Genomic DNA, 19,488 nt, shown 5'->3' with positions numbered 1-19,488 from the left:
GTTTCCCAGTATCAGGTCTTAACAATGGAGATTCTTCATCTGCATTGCCCAGGTCTTCTCTCCACAGACTCCCTTACAACTGACCACTGACTTGTGTCAATTATAACATCTCAGTATGGATGGCATAGAAAACATTGTTCATTGTTGTACTCCAAGCATTTCCATGGAAACGCACTTGTTTGTGAAGGTATTAGCCAGTAACAGCTGCATATACTTGCTTATTAAGAATTTGTTGCCTAGTATTGAATATTGTTTCATTTTTATTTTGAGGTTGTTACCAAGTAATGGGTCTACATGCTACAATATGTAGGAATCTGTCTCACTTATTCATGTTGCTATAGAAAGGTTCATAAAATTGATCCATTATTACTGAGTAGTGTGTCAGTTGGTCTCATATGGAATATCCCAGCAAGAGAAACATTTCATATTCATTTTTGTGCAAATTAATTTGTAGCTGGTAGGAATGTGGTTGAAACTAAAAGGATGGGATAGGATTTGTAGAATGTCTGGCAAGGACTGACTTAGAACTATGAATATCCAGAAATTATCCTGCAGAAACTAAATTATGTGTACAGTATACTGTCACGAAGTTTTACCTTCTGATGTTGTTCATGTGCATTTTCTCATTCTGACAAATTTGTTTTTACTGAAACCAGGTGATGTGTGCATTCTGCATGCGGCGCTTCTGGTCTGCTGAAGACTTGCGGCGTCACATGCGAACCCACACAGGAGAACGTCCGTTCTCATGTGATATATGTCGGCGCCGCTTCACGCTCAAACACAGCATGTTACGACATCGAAAGAAGCACAGTGCCACCAGCACCCTCTACAGCTCTTCAACAACTTCCACGGAAGATGTCTCTGTGGTCAGTGGAGATGAAGACCATCCTAGCAGTGGTGGCACACTCCACAACATGCTGCATCATCATACCAAGAAGCACCATTCAGGAGGAGAAGATGTGACTGGCGTTAGTGGAGATGAAGAAGTCGGCACTTCCTTATCAGGATCTATTGATGGGAAGCCCCTTAAGATGAAAAACCACAATAACAACAACATAACCACCGCTTCTGCAGCTAAGGGCATTAACCATTGGGATAATGATTCTGAAACTTTTACAGCTTCTGCTGCAGCAAAGATTCTAAGCTCAAAGTTTTCACTCTGTACATCAGGATCTGGAGACAGGAGGGATGAGACAGATGATGATAATACAGACCTGATTGGAAACCTGCTTGGAATTCAGGGATCAATAATTGATAAGGTTCTTCAATCAAAATTAGCTGCTGATGAAGCTGCCAGACTGCTTGGAGTCCAGAATGGAGCAAATCAAGAATGAAAGGCTGTAATTTATTGAAACAAAAGGGTTTTGGTTTGTTTTCATTGATGTCTTTCGTTTATTTGTTTTTATGAGGCATATGCACCCTAGTCAAAAATGAGCCTTTGTTAGAATCACATCAGAAGTGTTGTTTGGTTTAGTCTCTGTATATATGCAAAGTCTCCAGTGACTTCAATACATCAGTTACTGATGCTGCTTGGATCCCAGACTTGGATTCATTGAGGCCTTAAGTATGTTGCCTCAAAACATGGTGGCCTTGATTATTAATGGCCTTATCAGAAAGACAAAATGCAAGGAAGATCATCTTTATATGATTATATGAAACTTTTGATATTGAATAGCTACGTTCTGGAGTTATGAAAAATTGTATGCTTGGAAATACTATTTATAGGAAGGAAAGAGAGGGTGAAGTGCACAGTGAATGCATTTTATTTTGTTTTGCACAGTTAATGGTTGTGTTGCTACTTATATTGCATTCCATAGCTATAATGCCATTGTACTAAAGATCAAAGATTATTTTTAGTGATTGTAATTTATTTTTTTCAGTATTTTTAAATTGTTGGGTTTTGAGCTGAATACTTATTTATATGTAATTCTTGAAGTTTAGTGTGTTTTGTCTATTATTTGCAGATAATGGAACTTGCTTTATTTTACAAAGACTGGTTTCAGCATATGGGCTGATCAAAGAGTCATCAGTTTTCCAATTTGTATGTAAAAATATGTCCGAATGTTTTTTTTTTCATGGCAATATTAAATGTTTCTTTTGTCTTTGGATCTTTTTACTTGATGTTTTGAATACCCTGTATGCTGCAAGGACATGATAAGGAGCACAGTACATCCAGTACAGTGGTTCCCAAACTCATGCAGAGTGAGCAAAATTGAGGGGATTTATTTCAATAAATGTGTAATAACAAGATTATTGTATTCTTATTCTTTGAGAAACATTTTAAAATTGTGCTGAGTAAAGTGGTGAAATGGACACCTAAGAAAGACATGCCTGAACAATAGAAATATGGTTTCATACAGAAGTTTGTATATCCTGATTTTACAACGAAAAGATATGTGTAATTGTGAAGTTTGAGAACCACATCTGTGACTGTTGGTCTCATATTTTTGCACATTATCACATTACTTATAAAGGCTGTATAGCTTCAAATTGTATCACACTGACCATACCATACTGATTCAACTGCATAAGTCTTAGCAAAGAGCGTTTTAGGAGTCTATTTCTATTGAAACTTAATCTTAAATCAAGAAGTGACTGTTATGTCTCTAATTTGCCTTATATTTCAATTACAATATATTCTTGTGGACCTTAAATATGGTGACATAAAATCTATATAGACTCGTGTTCTTTTCAGAAAAGCATGTTTCTTCAAAATTAGTACTGAATACCTTCAAAAGTATTTGTCTCCGATTCACGTAAGATAGAAAAGTTTAAAATATGAGCACATAAAATTCAATAGTGTAATTCAGCAGAAACATATGCTTTCTTTTGATGGGAAAGTAACAGCCCTGTTGGAACGTACAGTGTTCCAGTAGGATAAAGAGTCCTCTCTCTTGGGATATAATGTAGTATGCCCCAGTAGAAGTTCACTGACATTTCAGGGAAAAGTAGTGGTGCCTTTTCAGGGTCAAAGAGTAAGTCAAGTAAGTACCAAACAACTTTCTTTGCTGGTTGTCCATGGATTACTCTTCCACCCTGAAGATGGAGGTGGTACAGTCCTCTAAAATGTTAGTGAAGTTCAACCCAACTATGCAGTATCATGGCCCAGAATGTTATACTCTTCATAGTCATCATAAATCCAACATCTCAGTAATGTGTATGCACATTTTAATAAAAAAATACATGTTAGTTACATAATTCACAGAAGGATGGTTTCTGGTGTGTGCAGAAGCAGTTGTATGTGAAAGACTGTTAAATATCACAGGTGGCTGTCATTAATGCCTGAGCATGGTTGAGGACTATGAAAGATTGAGCGACAAACTTGCTGTGTCATGGTTCAGACACTCAGCCATAGGTTTCTCACTGCAGAGGCCTGAGTTCAATCCCTGGATACACCATGTGAGATTTGTGATGGAAAATTTAATGCTGGAGCAAATTTTCTGTAAGTGTTTGGCTACCCCGGCAGTTACCATTCAACCAGCAATAAATATTATCTCTAATCCAGAGATGATACAGTAGACCAATTTGAGGCAGCGTTACCAGGGAGACATGTCTCCATGGAGGGTGGGGATGTCAGCTGCAAGCCAAACATCTGCTCATAACCCCTCAAATTATTAGAAAATATATGCCAAATATAAATTTAAAATATTAACACTTTCCAAGCTGTTCTTATTTCAAGAGATATTAAGTATGAATGAATATTAGCATGATAATGCTCGATTTCTGCTATTGACAAACCATGGATTCTTAATTGCAACTGGTCTTGAACTCCATATAAATTCATGGGTCAGTATTAAGCTATGTTTTATGTGTGTAGCATGGAAAGTGTTAAAAATATTGTAAGCAAATTTTCTTGCTGTCTCCCTTTGAAAAGAATCCTTTTACCACCTGTCTGTCTTATTTCGCTCCTAAAAACAGCTTCTGATGAGGTTGGTACGCATGATTACCCAGGTTCATGGAACACACCTGACATTTTGGAATACAGTTCATACTGCAGGCAATCCAAATGCAAGTGTTTACAGTAGTTCCTCTTTGTGCTCTCCACAAATCTGGGAAATTAACACTGCAATATCAATGTGAATCATTTTCTTGTATCTAAAAAATGACAGGCACAGTTGATAACTAGCATGTTGAGGTACTTGGTACCAGTAGCTCTCATGTCAAAGAGAAGTTGTCTCATAATACCCCTGCCTAGTGCATTACACCAGACTGCAATCTGATTACAGATTTGAGTCTTGTGAAGGCTTTATAAAAATGTTTACCAGGATGGACACTTCATAGACACAACTGATTTGATGGTGCAGTGTACTACCAGGGCAGTAGTGTGTCTATGAAGTGTCCATCCTGGTAAACATTTTTAGAAAGCCTTCACAGGACTCAATTCTGTGATCAGATTCACTTTCAGTTAGAATCTATCCATATAAATTTTGGTGTACATTTGCCCTGAATGTCAGCCTAATGATTACACTGCATTAGGTACCTTTGGTGTGACTGCACAGAGTGTTATAACACCATTTGTTTATAAGTTGAGAATGTAATATATTCTTGAAATCGGTAATTGTGTCAGTTGCTGATCCATTCCTCCACCATCTCTCCATTTCACGCACATTCTGAGATTTGCACTGCGATGTCAAAATTAATTTCTGTTGTTGGAACGCCAAAAAAACCTCTATTTTATGTTATGCAGAGACTCGGGGGTGAAGCACGGAAGTTGTTCATTATAACTAATGCCATCTGTTAGTTGCATGCCTCACTACTTGAGGTTGCATTAATCTTGGGCCCATTATCAATACATGGAACTATGTTTCTTTTAATATGTATGTATATATTTTAGGTAATCGGAATTCTGACTGCTTTTAATAGAGAGTGAAGGAAGGACTGAGTAATTGTGTTTATTAATGTTATTTATTGATACTGAGTGTGTCTATTGTGGTTATTTATGCTGGTGACTTATGTTAGCAATGCAGTATTTCAACACCGAGGTGTACGATGGTAGCAGTCACTTCATTTTTCAATATTTGATATGTCTAAATTCAAACTGTCATATGAATATTGACTAATGCACAGCCAACTAAGATACTTTTATTCAATAACAATGAAAGGGTTAAGAGAATTAGAAGTGATTTCTTTAAAATGCTCATAATTGAATGGATTTGACTACATCAAAAATATATGCGAATATAATGAGGTCTGTTTGATGTTTGCTATCATAACAGATAGTGCCAGGGCTTTTAAAATTTTGGAGCTTGAAATGCATCTAAATAATATTTAAAAAAAAATGAGTTTTCTACCATACAGAAGCACAGTGTGTCTCATCACAAAGATCATTTGGTTAAGGCTGTTGAGTGAAATCATTGCTGTTTATTCCGAGAACCATACAAAACACATATGTACCCTCTGTGGACGGAGTTTCTGAATATATAAGTTCTCATCACTGTTATTTAAAAGGTTAAAATAACATATTTGGCCTGAGGGCCGAGGCAGTGGGGACTTAATTTCATAGAAAATGCATGCTTGCCCTATGATGACAATAACTTCTTTATATTTTGTGGGCAAGTCCTGTAACATCTGCACAATATTATTTAGTATACGTTACCTTCATAATTGGCTGTATGATACACTCAGTTGTATCCCTGGTTGCGGATTGTGGCCAAAATCTGAAAGTGAAATCTTCTCTCTCCCGCCTTCCCCTTAATTTTAAACGTTTTTCCATTCAAAATCGGCCATTAACATCACTGCAACTGTTATTTATTGTTATTAATAATTAGAGTATCAAATATTGCATAATCACCCATATATATAAATATAAAGAAATTCATCAATTAAAATCAGATTACTGTAAACGTGACAGCATTCTGTATTTGTAGATCTTCAGGAGTCATCGATTCAGTGTATTAAGACATAAATCAGTGGCATCTTTTCAATCCTGAAGCTGGAGACAGCAGGTTCCTCTGAAATATTGGTACCTCTCTACCAGAGTACATAGAATCACAGCTCATCTTTAGTCAATGCAGTGGGAACTTCAGAACTTAAACTTTTGTTGCTATGACATCAGATCTGTAGCTACTAGACTCCATGGTCTTCATCTCAAGTAGTAACTGCATATTCTTGACACAGCCTCAGATTCAGTACATGGTAGCAGAATTTCATACTTGTTTGAAATGAATAGACAATTTCAGAGTAGGCATGTGAGAACTTTACAGTCTATGTAAGACAGTTCTATAATATGAAGAGTACTATCTTTTTGGAAGTGATGATGTACAGTCTGGCAGAAGCTCTCCATGTTTCAGGGGAAAGTACTGCCTCCATCTTAAATATATGCAAGTTGTTGCTTCTTGCTAACTTCTCACTTAGCACATCTTTGACCTTGAAGATGGAGACACTAGAAAACAACTGGACTTTTATAAGAGCATGTGCCATCACATCTTAGAATATAACAATACTCTTCACAGTTACCACTGCAAACCCAAAATGCTACATAGTTGAAAAATAGTTCCATGAAGACAGCACAAAAATAATCTGACAGAAGTAGTAGTACAAAATCTCCTTCATTTCCCCCTTCATTTCAATTACATGCATCAATTATGTAGAAATACTAGTAGAGGAAATCACACTTATGATATATGTTGCCTTAGTTACACTCAGCTGTAAAGTCTCTAGAATACAGAATCCCACCATTGTGCCATGTGAAGCAATTGGCAGTGGAACAGGAAATTACATTCCTCAATAGACGGTGAAATATTTCAGTTTCTGATCCGTTATTAATGAAATAGAAAGTACAGATTTCCATCTTTCTCTCTTTTATTGAAAAACACGTAATTCAATAAAATTTAATTACACACACTTTAGATATTTATTACTCAAGTTTTCGTTTGTAATAAATAATTGCATTATTTTTTAATTCTTTTCTTAAGAACTTAAATAAAAAATTCTTATGAGATTCCTTTGATTCCTAGGTTGATATACAAGTCAGAATTATGTAAGTCAGTGGATTCCTGTAATGCACAAAGTATTCATGCAAAGGACATCCAAATTGAGCAGTTAATGGCATTAATGATGAGGGATTAAATAACATCTATAGATGAAACTACCATGGAGACTGAAGTTGAATATGCGTGAATTGTGTATTGTACATCAACAATTGCTGTCTCTCGAAATTTTATGGCCATTTGTAATTAATCCCCACAATTCCATATTTCTGGAGCATTCACACACCCTGCAGATCAGTTTCTTATATTATTATTGTTGTTATTGTCTGCTTATCCTCATCCTTCTTCATAACTGAACTCAATATTTAGTGTTTCATATTTTTCTCTTTGGTCTCTCCACCATACTGCTTATTCACATTGAATCCTTTCAACAGGTACGAAAATTCAGACATTCAAGGAACATAATATGAAGGTATTCAGTATTCAGTATTATTCACATTGCATCCTTTCAACAGGTACGAAAATTCAGACATTCAAGGAACATAATATGAAGGTATTCAGTATTGATATAAAGAAAAAAAGTCCAAACTGGAGAAGAATATTTTTTGGGTTGGCCGAGTGGACATGACAGACAGCTTGAAGTATATTTGGAATTGGCCCTGATAGGGTTACTGTAACTTGTCACAAAGGAGGAATTACATACAGGGCATTAAGAAATTGAATCCACAGTATTCTATTAGCTTTTGAAATACTCAGGACAACAGTTTATTTTAAAGATGAAACCAAAGTACTAATTTATCGCGTTTTGAGACAGTGAAGTTTATATGTTCAGTAGGATTTGTGTCATTCTTAAGTTACCAGTGCTGTGTTTAATTTTGATGGAACATAGGGAAATCCATATCATATAGTGTTCTGTGTGAACATGCTGGCAATATTGCATTCAATAAATAGTGTTTCTTAATAAAATGTTTGTTTGGTAGATATGCGTTTGAGCAATCATTTTGGGATCTAAATCATATACTGTCTTGTATCTTGTGATTATTTATGTATGTGAGTGAGACAGAAATATTGTAAATAGTCAAGTACACACATTACATTGTATAATAGTCATTGCCTGTTTGAACTTTGTAAGTGAGAAATTCACAATATTTTATAATACTTAGGCAAATGGGAGAAAAGTGTGATTTTCTAAGTAATAAGGAATATTATTTTTTAATAATACTGTTAGTGCATTCACTATGGTGATGTGAACACACAACATGTGATCTGTATAATACACATTCCAGTTTTAAACAAGAATTTCTTTCATTGTAGATCTGTGTCCACATTCCATGCTTAATGTTTTTATTTCTGTTTACAAAGTTCTCTTTGCTTAGGATGCACCATAACATGTTCTTATGTACTTTTAGAATTCAAGTTAATTGTACTGAGGCCACAGAAATAAATCCCATACATGGGAGAGATTACTACACTTGAGGCTTGTAACTTTCTACTGTTGCATTAATCTCTGGCCCCATCTGGCATATGTGAACCAACCCAGATTACTTGTTGAAAGTGAAGGTCATTACTGTTAACATTCTTGTGAACAGAATGGCTAGATAACTGGAGACGAAAGTACTAGGCATGCTGAAGGGGAAGCATAATGGCCTCATGGACATGTGGAGTGCTTCAATCCATGTGAATTTTTTCTGCATTCTCAGTACAGGCTAGTATCTGGGCATGTGCACATATATGTGTGTGTGTGTGTGCACATGTGCATGCATGTATGTAAATATAAGAATAATAGAAACGAAATTATCATAAATAAAAGCTGCTGGCAAGCAATGAAATTTTGGAGTGCTTATTATATATGGCAGAATATAGATCTCATGTTCAATCTGATGAGAGGATCATAAAGTCAGCTCCAGTCTCATTTCCTTTGTGTGTCAAAAATTACTTTGCTGTCACATTCACTGTTGTTTGTAATTGCACTGCATTACATCAGTTCCTTCATTTGACAATTAAGTTCTTGATGTACATATAAAAAATTTCTGAAATTTAATTTCAGATAAAATTGATACAAGTCAAAAATACGGCATGGATTTGAAGATTATTGACTTTTGGCATATTATGTGATGTAATTTGTTAGATAGTTACCAATGTTCCTTCTAAACGCTGGAAAGTGTTTATCAGACTACATAACATCATATCCCAGAAACAGTAGTCTTCCTAGTCACCACCATTAGAATACAAATCTTACATTCTCCTGCATTAATTTGTATTTTTTTACAATCCAGCAGATAAAAAGAGATCGATGAAAAGCACAGAAAGATGGAAATTTCTAATGTAATCAATATTATAATAATATTTCAGTGTCCACATGTATGTTTCAAAGTTTCAGATTATATTAAAGATTAAAGTATTCTGCATGTGGAGCCAGAACCATCAGTACCAAGACTTAATCCATGAAGCTGATGATGATGATCACATTTTCCCATCTTGTGTCCATATTAAGAAGTTTGAACACTCAGTGAATTTGTATGAAGGTGGAAAGATATAAAAAGAAGATTCCTTGAACAGTGTGGTGAATCCTTAATGTCTTTAACAGGTGAAATTTAAAGAAATTAAGAGGTGCCAGTATAAATGTTTGATGACTTTGCAGATGCGGGGAGAATGTTAAGAAACCGAATATACACACATGACAATGAATTTATTGTTACAGCTACACATAGTTCAGTGATTCTTTTCTTTAAATATGATTGTTAAGAAAGCTTAAATAGTTTGTCTAGAGTATAAAACATCCATCCATTTGAACCAGACTGTTCTAAACATGACAGTATGGTGCATCCTTAATATTGCCATTTATAGAACTTCAGAATTTTCATTACATTAAAACATAAAGCTGTGATTTCTTTTAATTATTTACTGAGTTACTGTATCCAGCAGCATTCCAAAGTAAATTGGTAGTATTGTTTAAATGTGGACTATTGATATTTTTCAGTGATCTTTATATAGTATGCTTTTCTTCTGCAGATACTTACTGTAGCATGTCAAATCATAGAATTTTTTTCACATAATTCCACAGTGTTTTGTTATAATTTCTTATAGAAGGGATTGATAATTTTTTTTTTTTAGTGTTTCTAAATACGGTAAGTATTACAGAACTGTGTGTTCTGTATGTACTTAATTGTGTATCCTGTTCATAACAGTTTGCATTTCCTTTTGTTATTGTTAGTTTGAGATACCTCAGTAGCTTTTAAATGCATATAAATTGTGTACTTAAAAACACAAGCATCAGGAGATGAGGTGTATTTTTTTGTGTGCGCGCGCGTGTGGTTGTGTAAATATTTATATTATATAAATTTAGTTTCTTATATGAAATGATATTTGGAGTATTTAAGGTAATTTAAAATGTTTCTGTTGTATATAAAATGTTATATTTCAAAGTTGACTCTTTTCAAGTTTCTTATCAGCACTCTCCTTTGACACACCAATAAAAAATCTCACAATGATCATAGGTTTTTTATTGCATAAATACCTGTTGAGAACCCAGTGGGCAAATTTGATAGTTCTCATCTTGTGTTATAGTTTTCACAGTAACCCTTCCCGTGATCCATTCTTACACATTATAACCATTGTGGGCACACAAAACAGAGGAGATGGGAGAAAAACACTGAGATTGTGAGGATGGGAGGTGGATAGAACCATCTCAGGTTCATGTCAATAGTAAGCTTTTCTATTGGCAATGTTGAACCCTCGCTTTCTTCTACTAGACAGTCACTTGTTATTGTTGCTGCTGCTGTTTCTGCGATGTATGTTTCAGCTGTTCTACATGCAGTGCATAAAATGAATAACTCTTTATAACAAAAGAATATATGTGTCTCTTCTTGTGAGTATTTCATCTACAGAAGTATTTAATAATGTATCAAATTTAATATGGTGTCTGTATAAAAAAATTTGCGAGAAAATTTCATTTAGTTCAAATTGGTGTATCACACCAGTTACTTGATGTAAGGGCATAAATTAGTTTCATCTTATATTTCATTACATATGAAGTAGGATAAATTTGGGGTGGAGGACCAGTATGTTATTTGTGATAAGGGAAGGTATTTTTCCTCTTTGCCAACATTATGTCCAGACTGGCTTTGGGGTCTGTTCAGCCATCTACTGTATTGGTACCAGCAACTCTGACCCCAAGTAAAGCATCCAGAACAAGAGGCTAAGCACTGTCATCTCTGTAGCGCACAAAACTTTACTCCTCATATGTCGTACAATATGATGCAGAGGGACAACATACATCAGTATATACAAATCAAATCTGAAAATGTTTCACATAATAGCTGTATTTAAAAAAAATACATACAGTAAAACTTGGTTATAGCAACATCGGTTTCTGCGACACCTTGTCTATTGCGTCAAATATTCAATGGTACGAACTAATTCCTCATAAAGCAACTGTTTTTATACCTTGCTTAGTACGACATGCACAAATGCATCAACCTCGTATGTAACGTCATTTTCATTCCTGAATTTCTCTGATATGGACATTGAACGTAATTTAGAAAGTGTGTATTGGGCAAGTAACAGGAAACAGATGAAGATAACTGATTACTGTACTCGTATCTAGGTACAGTAAGGCACAACAATTGATGTAATCTACTGTAATTTGGTGAGTAGGCCTACCTTTAATATACAGTATTAGTGCGGTGTGTATTGTCAGTGAAAAGCGCTGTAATATGTCTTTGATATTACACATTTGGGCAATTCCACGTTAATGTTACGTTAGTCTGTACTTAACTACGTATTTCACTAAAAAATGCAACATTTTTAACTCGGTTTTTGGTAGATTTTTACCTGACTAACATAAGGCTACTGTGGAAATGCCCATTTCGGTTACAACGACACTCGTTTATAACGACACTATTTTTAGGTCCCTTTGATGACGTTATAACCAAGTTCTACTGTATTTTAATGCATGTAGGACAACATATGGTACTTCCATGAAAACCAGTTCTCAGTAAAGTTCACGAGTGAACGCTGTGCACTATATCACAGTTGTTTCTGTGTGTGGTGTTTAGTAACAAAGAAAGGGAGTTTGCAACCATTTCAGTTTCTAAGACAATCATGATCGTATTTTAATTCACGTGTTGGTATTGAAATAGCATAAACTGCATTACTTGGTTAGTATTAAGCCATATGAAACACAAGCTCCATATGAAAATACGAATTACCTGGAATATCGTGGCTCATAATGACTCCATAGGCTGTTGTCCCAGAAGTGGAGTACTTGGAGTAACGATGCACCTCAAAGATTTCAGCACCAACTCTGATTTGACTAAATAACAATTGTAAATTTGTTGGATCTGAAGTTATCACACTAGAGACCATGAAGAGTAATGGTGCCACGTTATTCCGAAGTCCAACGTTTCTGAGGAACACATTGCCTCCATCTTTAGGACTTAGATTAAGCAAAGCAAGAAACAGACTGCAAGCACATGTGCGGCTTACTCTTTTACCCTGCAGATGGAGGTGATGCATTCCAAAAAAAGAAAATCGCTGAATGGTGTTACAATCCAGATGATAACTCTTAATTGTAAGTACTGTCGAGTGGACCATGGCCCAAGGTGGGTGGCTAGTCAGTGTGCCTTGTTGTGAAATATTCTAGAAATGTAGCTTGTATAAAATGGTAGTTGTGAGATAAACAGAGGCAGTTACAGCAAAGCGCAGCCTTCTCGTGTAGTGAAAGCAAGTGAGACAGTATGTGATGTGAAAAGCTAGTTCCCTACTGTCAGATGCAAGCTAGTGAACATAAGAATGAACTAGTGCAACAATGTGTGAGTGTACTATAAGTAAATTAAAAGAAATTGATGTCAAGATTGTGACAAACTACAAATAATTGCTCCAGAACAAGGTACACATTACAACTGCTGTTAGAAGTCAGATGGCAGATAGATCCCGCACTGTAGGTGGTTTTGGAGCAGTTAAATAAGCAATGACCAAGAAGAACCTAAAAAGGATACAAATAATACCCAAGACAAAGGCCATGAAGGAATTAGAAAGGATACAAGCTCTGGCCAGGAGGAACTAAAAAAGAAAGTAAGTGACAAAGGCTGCCCAGAGAAAATTAGGAGAAACATCAATCTCATGGCAACCATGTCAATGGGTGTAACATAATCTGCTCTATTAATACCTCCAGACCAGAAATGGATTCTACGCCTTTGCTTAGATTTGCAGATGTCAGAGTGGTCGAACAGATCATAATCGGAAGCAATAGAAAGCATCCACGCAAGAGGCTGTACTCTTTATGTAAAACTGCAAGGCTTGAGCAGCTCATAGCAGTTAATACTAAGATTATGGTCTTGTACCATGATATCACTCCTACATGGAACAGTGCTTCTACAAAGTCAAATTTTCTAAGTACTAGCACTGTAATCAGTTCACCAGCAATTCTGTAAATAAAAAAGTAAAGCTATCCCTGTACCAGGCCGTGAAGGCCCATAGGGTTGGGACACATTGAGGATCCCACATTATCTAGACATTCGGCTCAAAGATGGCGGTAAAGTTGTCAACCTTACGCGCGGGCTGCACTTTACTCCCCAGGAAAATTATTTAATTAATTCCTGGTACTCATTTCTGTTAGAGGCTGAGTAAACCCCAGGGCCTAGTGTGGCTGGAAGGATTGGGTCAACTGAAAAAAATCCAATGACCTCATCGGGACCTGAACCCGTGACCTTCCGGCTTGTAGCATAGCCCCTCAACCACTATGCTACGGCATGCCCCCAGCAATTCCGTAAAACAAATTAAATCTTCAGATAGTAATCAACTTCTGGCAGAACTGATTCATCAGGAGGTGAAACATTACAGTGATAGATCCATCAACTCATTAATTCTATTTGGAGAAAGAAGTAATTGCTTGGGCAGTGAAAGGAGTACAAAACATATAAGAGGTGCAATAAAACTCACAGTAATTTTCAAGGAATATTAGATGTTTTCCATTCATTAGATATTGATGGAAAAAAAAAAGGATTACTCACATTCTCCGAATGAGAGTCCAGCGCCCTACCTCACGATCACCAGAGAACAAATTGTGAAGCTCCATATTGCATAATTTTCCTTCTTTCCCTTTTACTTATCGGTTAGGTTAATTTGCTTTCCCCATTGCCTCCTTAATGCCATAGCCACACTATCCCTCAATTGGAAAAGTGTGGAATTTCCTGATGAGCTGCATAATAAGAACATTCTGTACCATCATCATGATGGGAAAGATCAACAGTGTTTTACCATTATCACAAATTTATTTTATTAAACATATTTGTTTAAGACTATATACAAATATATTGTGCACACAATGTTTGTTCTGGTAAACTCTTCTTATGACCAATCAGGATTTGGGTCTCATGTAACTAAAAAGACACATACATGTACACACAAGCATGAACACACACACACAAATGACAAATTCAAGAGTTCAATATAAATAAAACTTTATCTTTCACTAGCAATAAAATGTGACAATACTTAGAGTTACAAAAGCTGAAAAAATAAATAACTTTAATGCTTTTAAACAATTTTAATGTAATTACAGTCTTAGAAGGCTGAATGAAATAGGACATATTACAGAAAATGGCACATACCGATCCTAATATTGCCTTCATCTGTCTCCTTATACCATTTACCTATGATTTTTTCTTTCTTCCACACAATCATAATTGTAACCATGTTTTCTTGCTTAGAGACAATTCATACCTCATTTTGCCACCCTGAAAAATATAACTGATAGAGACATCCTTAATTTTATCTTACATTTTGTAAGATAATTGAAGCTTAGCGGAAGCCAGCAATTTGCTGCCTGTTTCAACCAGGAGGTAGTCAGGAGTAGGTGGGTGGATGATATCTCCTTGATTGTGTGGATTTTGTCAGATTTCATAATTTATGGTAAAACCTAGATAACTTCATACCAGTGCTTTCTACTGCTGATCATAATTATATACCTTGACTTGTAGCATTGGACAGTGTTATCCTGAATCTTTGTAGGTTGTTGACATATAGAGTACATTACAGTCTGGAAACAAGAACAGGCTACATGTTGAGCAGCCGTTGGCGCAAGGCAGAGAGCTCTTCTGCAATTGCCACTGGCAGGTCTGCTCCCACTTGCTCTGAGAAGTATTGCTCAATGTCAGTCACCTGTTGTAAAAGAAAATAATGGCTTAACAGAATTTTGAAATGTATATCAAATATTTCCTCAGTTACCTGTGAAAACTTTTATCTTTCAGACTACAAAAGTGGAGCAAAGCCAACCTCCTCCATAATATATATGTCTGGACCAGTTATAAAGATATTGTCATATGTATTAGTGACTAATAACTCAGGTTCTGGATTGGATGAACGCGTTACTTTACACCTGATAAACACCACAAATAATTATTATTAATTATAGCGCCATCACTATTCCTACACTTTATAATTCATTGTTATGCACACGCGCATGCACACACACACACTCTCTCTCTCTCATTGTCTCCTGGTAACACAATTAAAAACACAGGGACCTTAACAGTCTCAACTGAATTACACACTTCAGATATAACACATGAAGTCTTTTCTTTACAGCCACACTATTGCAACTAACCCTTCATGTCCTTGATTCTCAGCTGCGTCTACTCACAAACGACCTTTGTTGTCCCCTATAAACCTCAGGCACAGACCATGCATAGCAAACACCTTCTATTACTGTAGTTCTGTTGCCTAGCACTGGGCATGGCGCAAACCACATTGAAAACAAGTCACGTGAATGCTATCCCGCTAGTCCTTCAGTGACTGACTGCTGCCTAGCAACAAGCTATAACATTCATCCTATTGTTGCATGCATATATCGCAGGGTGTCTATCAAGCCATTGCCTGGCAATGCGTGGACATATCACAATATCTTTACTCTGCTAATTTGCTTTGAAAGCAATGGAAGGATGTTAAATTATAAGATTAAACTATGACTACAGACACATTGATGAAGTTACCTCTTGGAGCCAAAAATCTTTGGGCAGGCTGAACAGTTCAGTCATGTTGATGGTCTCACTGAGTCCATCTAGGTTCAGACAATCTGTCTTGGGTACGTAGCCAACAGGGGTTGGCTGAGCAATTTCCTCATTGTCTATTCGTCGGAAAATCCAGTCAAGCACACGGGAGTTCTCTCCAAAACCAGGCCAGAGAAACTTACCCTGGAAAAAGAATCCTTGTTAGTCGTTTAAATTCTGCTCCACCTTTAAAAATCTCATTTAAGGAACACTAATACATTTTTTAAACCCAGGGGTATTACACGTCTCATAATATTGATTTTTATTACTTATTCCATGACCCTGTATTGGGATGTCACATGCTGGGCCAGTCATTTTCACTAAAACTCGATTGTGAACTTATTACATCTAAAATGGAAATTGAAGAGAACAAGTGAATAACAATCAACAATCACAAACAAAAAACAAACTCTGTGATTTTATAAGATCTAAAAGTTTGTGATGATGGTAAATTGTTACAATTAATATGTTGCTGGACATTATCCATCATCTTGTCTGTTAAAAAACCGTCTAGTGTCTATTAAAAAACAACGTTTCGGGAACTGGAATCTGTCCACGTCTTCAGGTAAAACCTTCTCAGTTGGGTCCAATAGACAGAGCTAGCCCGGTGATTTTAGTCCGCAAGCGAACTATACTGACTGAGCGACCGCCGCTTGTCGGCGAAGTTCGATGCAAACTTTTGCAGATAGAGGGTCTCACGTGGTTGGCGCAATGAATCCCCACGGCCGTTAATTTCGGTTTTCTAGACCGGAGTCGCTATTTTCTTGAAATAACTCCTCAATTATCATCACGAGGCTGAGTGGACCCCGTTCCAGACCCACTACTTCTTAGAAAAAACCTGGTAGAGCCGGGAATCGAACCTGGACCTCTGGATCTGCCCCCCAGGGTCAATTTTAATACTGTACACCCACCTATGTCTTGGTCTTCCTAGTGGTCTCTTTCCTTTGGGCTTTCCCACAAACACTCTATATATATTCCTCTTCTCCCCATTCGTGCTACATGCCCTGCCCATCTCATTCTCCTTGACTTGATCATTCAAATTATACTTGAAGAACAGTACAAGTTATGAAGCTCCTCATATAGTCGTTCCAAGTACCTGAACTGTGCAACATTTTCAAAACATCTGTTTCCTATCTTTATGTCATGATTTTGCCTTGCATTATGGAGACAGCAACATATACTTAGTTTTCTCTGTGTTTACTTCTAGACCAAGCTCCTTATGAGCATCAATTACAGCCTGTGTTTCTCTTTATGGTATCTATTTATCACCCAGCAGGTTCACATCATCGGCATAGACTTCCCTGGACCTTTCTAATGGCATATTCTAAAGCAAAGTTGAATAGCAGTGGTGATATAGCATCTCCTTGTTTTAGACCATTCTGGATAGGAAAATTATCAGGCAAATGTTTACATATATGGACTTTACTATACAGTTCGTTTAAACACATTTTATTGAACCTAACTAGTTTCATGGGTACCCCAAACTCTATGAGAATATTGTACAATACTTCCCTCCTAACTGAATCATAGACTTTCTTTAAATCTATGAAGAGCTGATGTACTGTCTCATTCTACTCCCATTTTTCTTCTAGTAGTATCTGACGAATGCAAAAGATCTGATCAGCAGTTCATCTGTCATGTCAAAACCCACACTGATGATCCCCAGTAATTTCATCTATGTATGAATTTAACCTTGAGAGAAGAATATTGGATAAAACTTTGTATGAAGTTGATAGCAGTGATATCCCACAACAATTACTACAGTCAGTTCTATAAACCTTCTTGTGAAATGATATAACAGTAGACTCCTTCCACTGATCAGGCAGTTTTTCCTTATGCCAAATAGAATTAATTAGCTTATGGACCTTAGAGCATAACATTTCACCTGCTGCTTGAATCAGTTCTGCCAGGATTTATGTCTTTTGAATGCTGCAATAGCAATTTCAACCTGAAAAGTGCTAGGATCAGGTATTAACAGCTCAACTGTATGCATTTCTATCTTCCTAATATCACTGACCCTATGGACATTCAGTAACTGTGAGAAGTGGTTCTTCCATCTATTAAAAATGTTGTGAGAATCTGCAAGCAGATCACCATTCTCGTTCTTCACTAAGTTACTGCTAGGCTGGTAACCCCTCTTAACACTTTGTGGACTGCGCACCCTTTAAAAGGTTTTTCGCTTTTAAATATGGTGGACCGTTCGTGTGTTAACAGGCTTTTAGAACACGATAAGGTGCAACACACTATACATCGCTCTGGCGCCACCTACATTGCATGCAACCGCCTGCAGATGTGTGATAAGGCTCTGGAATGTTTAGTTAGCAGTCAGTAACTTGAACTCGCTGTTTACTTAACCGACTATAAAGGAAAATGCTTTGCCTTCTTCAAGCTGTGTGTATCAGCCAGTGGCTAGTGGGGAGAATGGATCAAGGACAAATTATCCTCCGATGACCTAGCTGAGCTGCCTTGTGAGACGCATAGTAATGGATTAATTGTCATTCAGACAGTGACAGCGACGGGGGACAACAAAGAATTGTGGCCACAGACAGTAAAAGTGACAGTAGGTCCAACGATAATGCAGGTAATAACATTGCGTGTAGTAACTTTGCGGGGACAGCAAAAAATCTAAAAAAATCTAAACCCTGATTCAAAATTGAAATACAAAGTATTTCTGATGGATGTGGCAAAGGCCTGGGTTACAGTCCACATGGTGACGGCAGCACCAGAGCTCATCAACTCCCACCCCATGAAGGCCTCATGTGGACCCCCCTTGAGTGATATGCGGAAAAATACCCTTGTGAAAATTGTGAAGAGTGAACATTCCAAGGGGAAGAATACTTCTAGGCAATGCCGTGTTTGCACAGTTCAAAAAAAAAAGGAGTATGTCTACAATTGCAAGTTCTGTGTAATGCCACTTCACAAAGGGGAAAGTTTCCAGAAATATCACACCTTCAAGCACTTCTAGGAGCACTGGTAAGTGTTCTCCAAAAATTTTTGTTCAAAAAATTAATTAGATTTTATATTAATTTTTAAAGTGAACAGTGCACAAGTTAGGGTAGTATGTTTAAAAATGCTGGTCCCCAGGGTGATTTAAATATTTAAATCACCGGTCCGTGAAGTGTTACAGTCATTTATTCCTCTATACAGGTCTCTAATGATCTTGTTTTTACTGTTCATTACAAGCTCATCAATTTTTTCTTTCAGATATTCCCTCTTTTTGTTCCTGAAATGCCTGCTGGTTTCATGTCTTATATTGTTCAGATTATCCCCATTTAACCCTCTTTGTATGAACTCTGTGTGTTGTTTGTTTACTCACCACCAGGTAGTGGTCAGTATCATAATCTGTACCCCCGAATGATCAGACATCAAATGTACTTGAATGCCATGTGTAATACATCAAAATACGGTCAATTTTGTTATGCATCTTTTCATTGGGTGATGTCCAAGTAAATTTACCAATGCTACAATGAGGGAACATTGTACTTTTGAAAATAAGATTTTTGGATTTG

General features: G+C 36.6%; 2 protein-coding genes across 7 annotated transcripts in view; one reads left to right on the top strand and one right to left on the bottom strand.

Moving 5' to 3' along the window:
* The window catches only part of LOC111872105, a 214,133-nt gene extending 204,806 nt beyond the window's left edge, over positions 1-9,327 (top strand). For 3 of the 4 annotated variants that reach the window (XM_023865672.2, XM_033754533.1, XM_033754534.1), the window contains one exon: positions 657-9,327. In XM_023865672.2, the coding sequence (XP_023721440.1) occupies positions 657-1,334 (678 nt within the window). In that variant the 3' untranslated portion in view covers positions 1,335-9,327. The remainder of the gene's footprint in view (positions 1-656) is intronic. The other variant, XR_004513870.1, reaches the window with a different exon arrangement.
* Positions 9,328-14,183: 4,856 nt separating this feature from the next.
* The window catches only part of LOC111872108 (phosphoenolpyruvate carboxykinase [GTP]), a 177,024-nt gene continuing 171,719 nt past the window's right edge, over positions 14,184-19,488 (bottom strand). For all 3 annotated transcript variants that reach the window (XM_023865681.1, XM_023865682.2, XM_023865680.1), the window contains 2 exons: positions 15,923-16,123; positions 14,184-15,092 (listed from right to left, as the gene is read on the bottom strand). In XM_023865681.1, the coding sequence (XP_023721449.1) occupies positions 14,988-15,092; positions 15,923-16,123 (306 nt within the window). In that variant the 3' untranslated portion in view covers positions 14,184-14,987. The remainder of the gene's footprint in view (positions 15,093-15,922; positions 16,124-19,488) is intronic.

The sequence above is a fragment of the Cryptotermes secundus genome, unplaced genomic scaffold, assembly GCF_002891405.2.
Source record: "Cryptotermes secundus unplaced genomic scaffold, Csec_1.0 scaffold417, whole genome shotgun sequence".
NCBI classification, from domain to species: domain Eukaryota; kingdom Metazoa; phylum Arthropoda; class Insecta; order Blattodea; family Kalotermitidae; genus Cryptotermes; species Cryptotermes secundus.
Note: the sequence above shows the minus strand (reverse complement) of the source record. Positions and strands in the feature narration are given on the sequence as shown.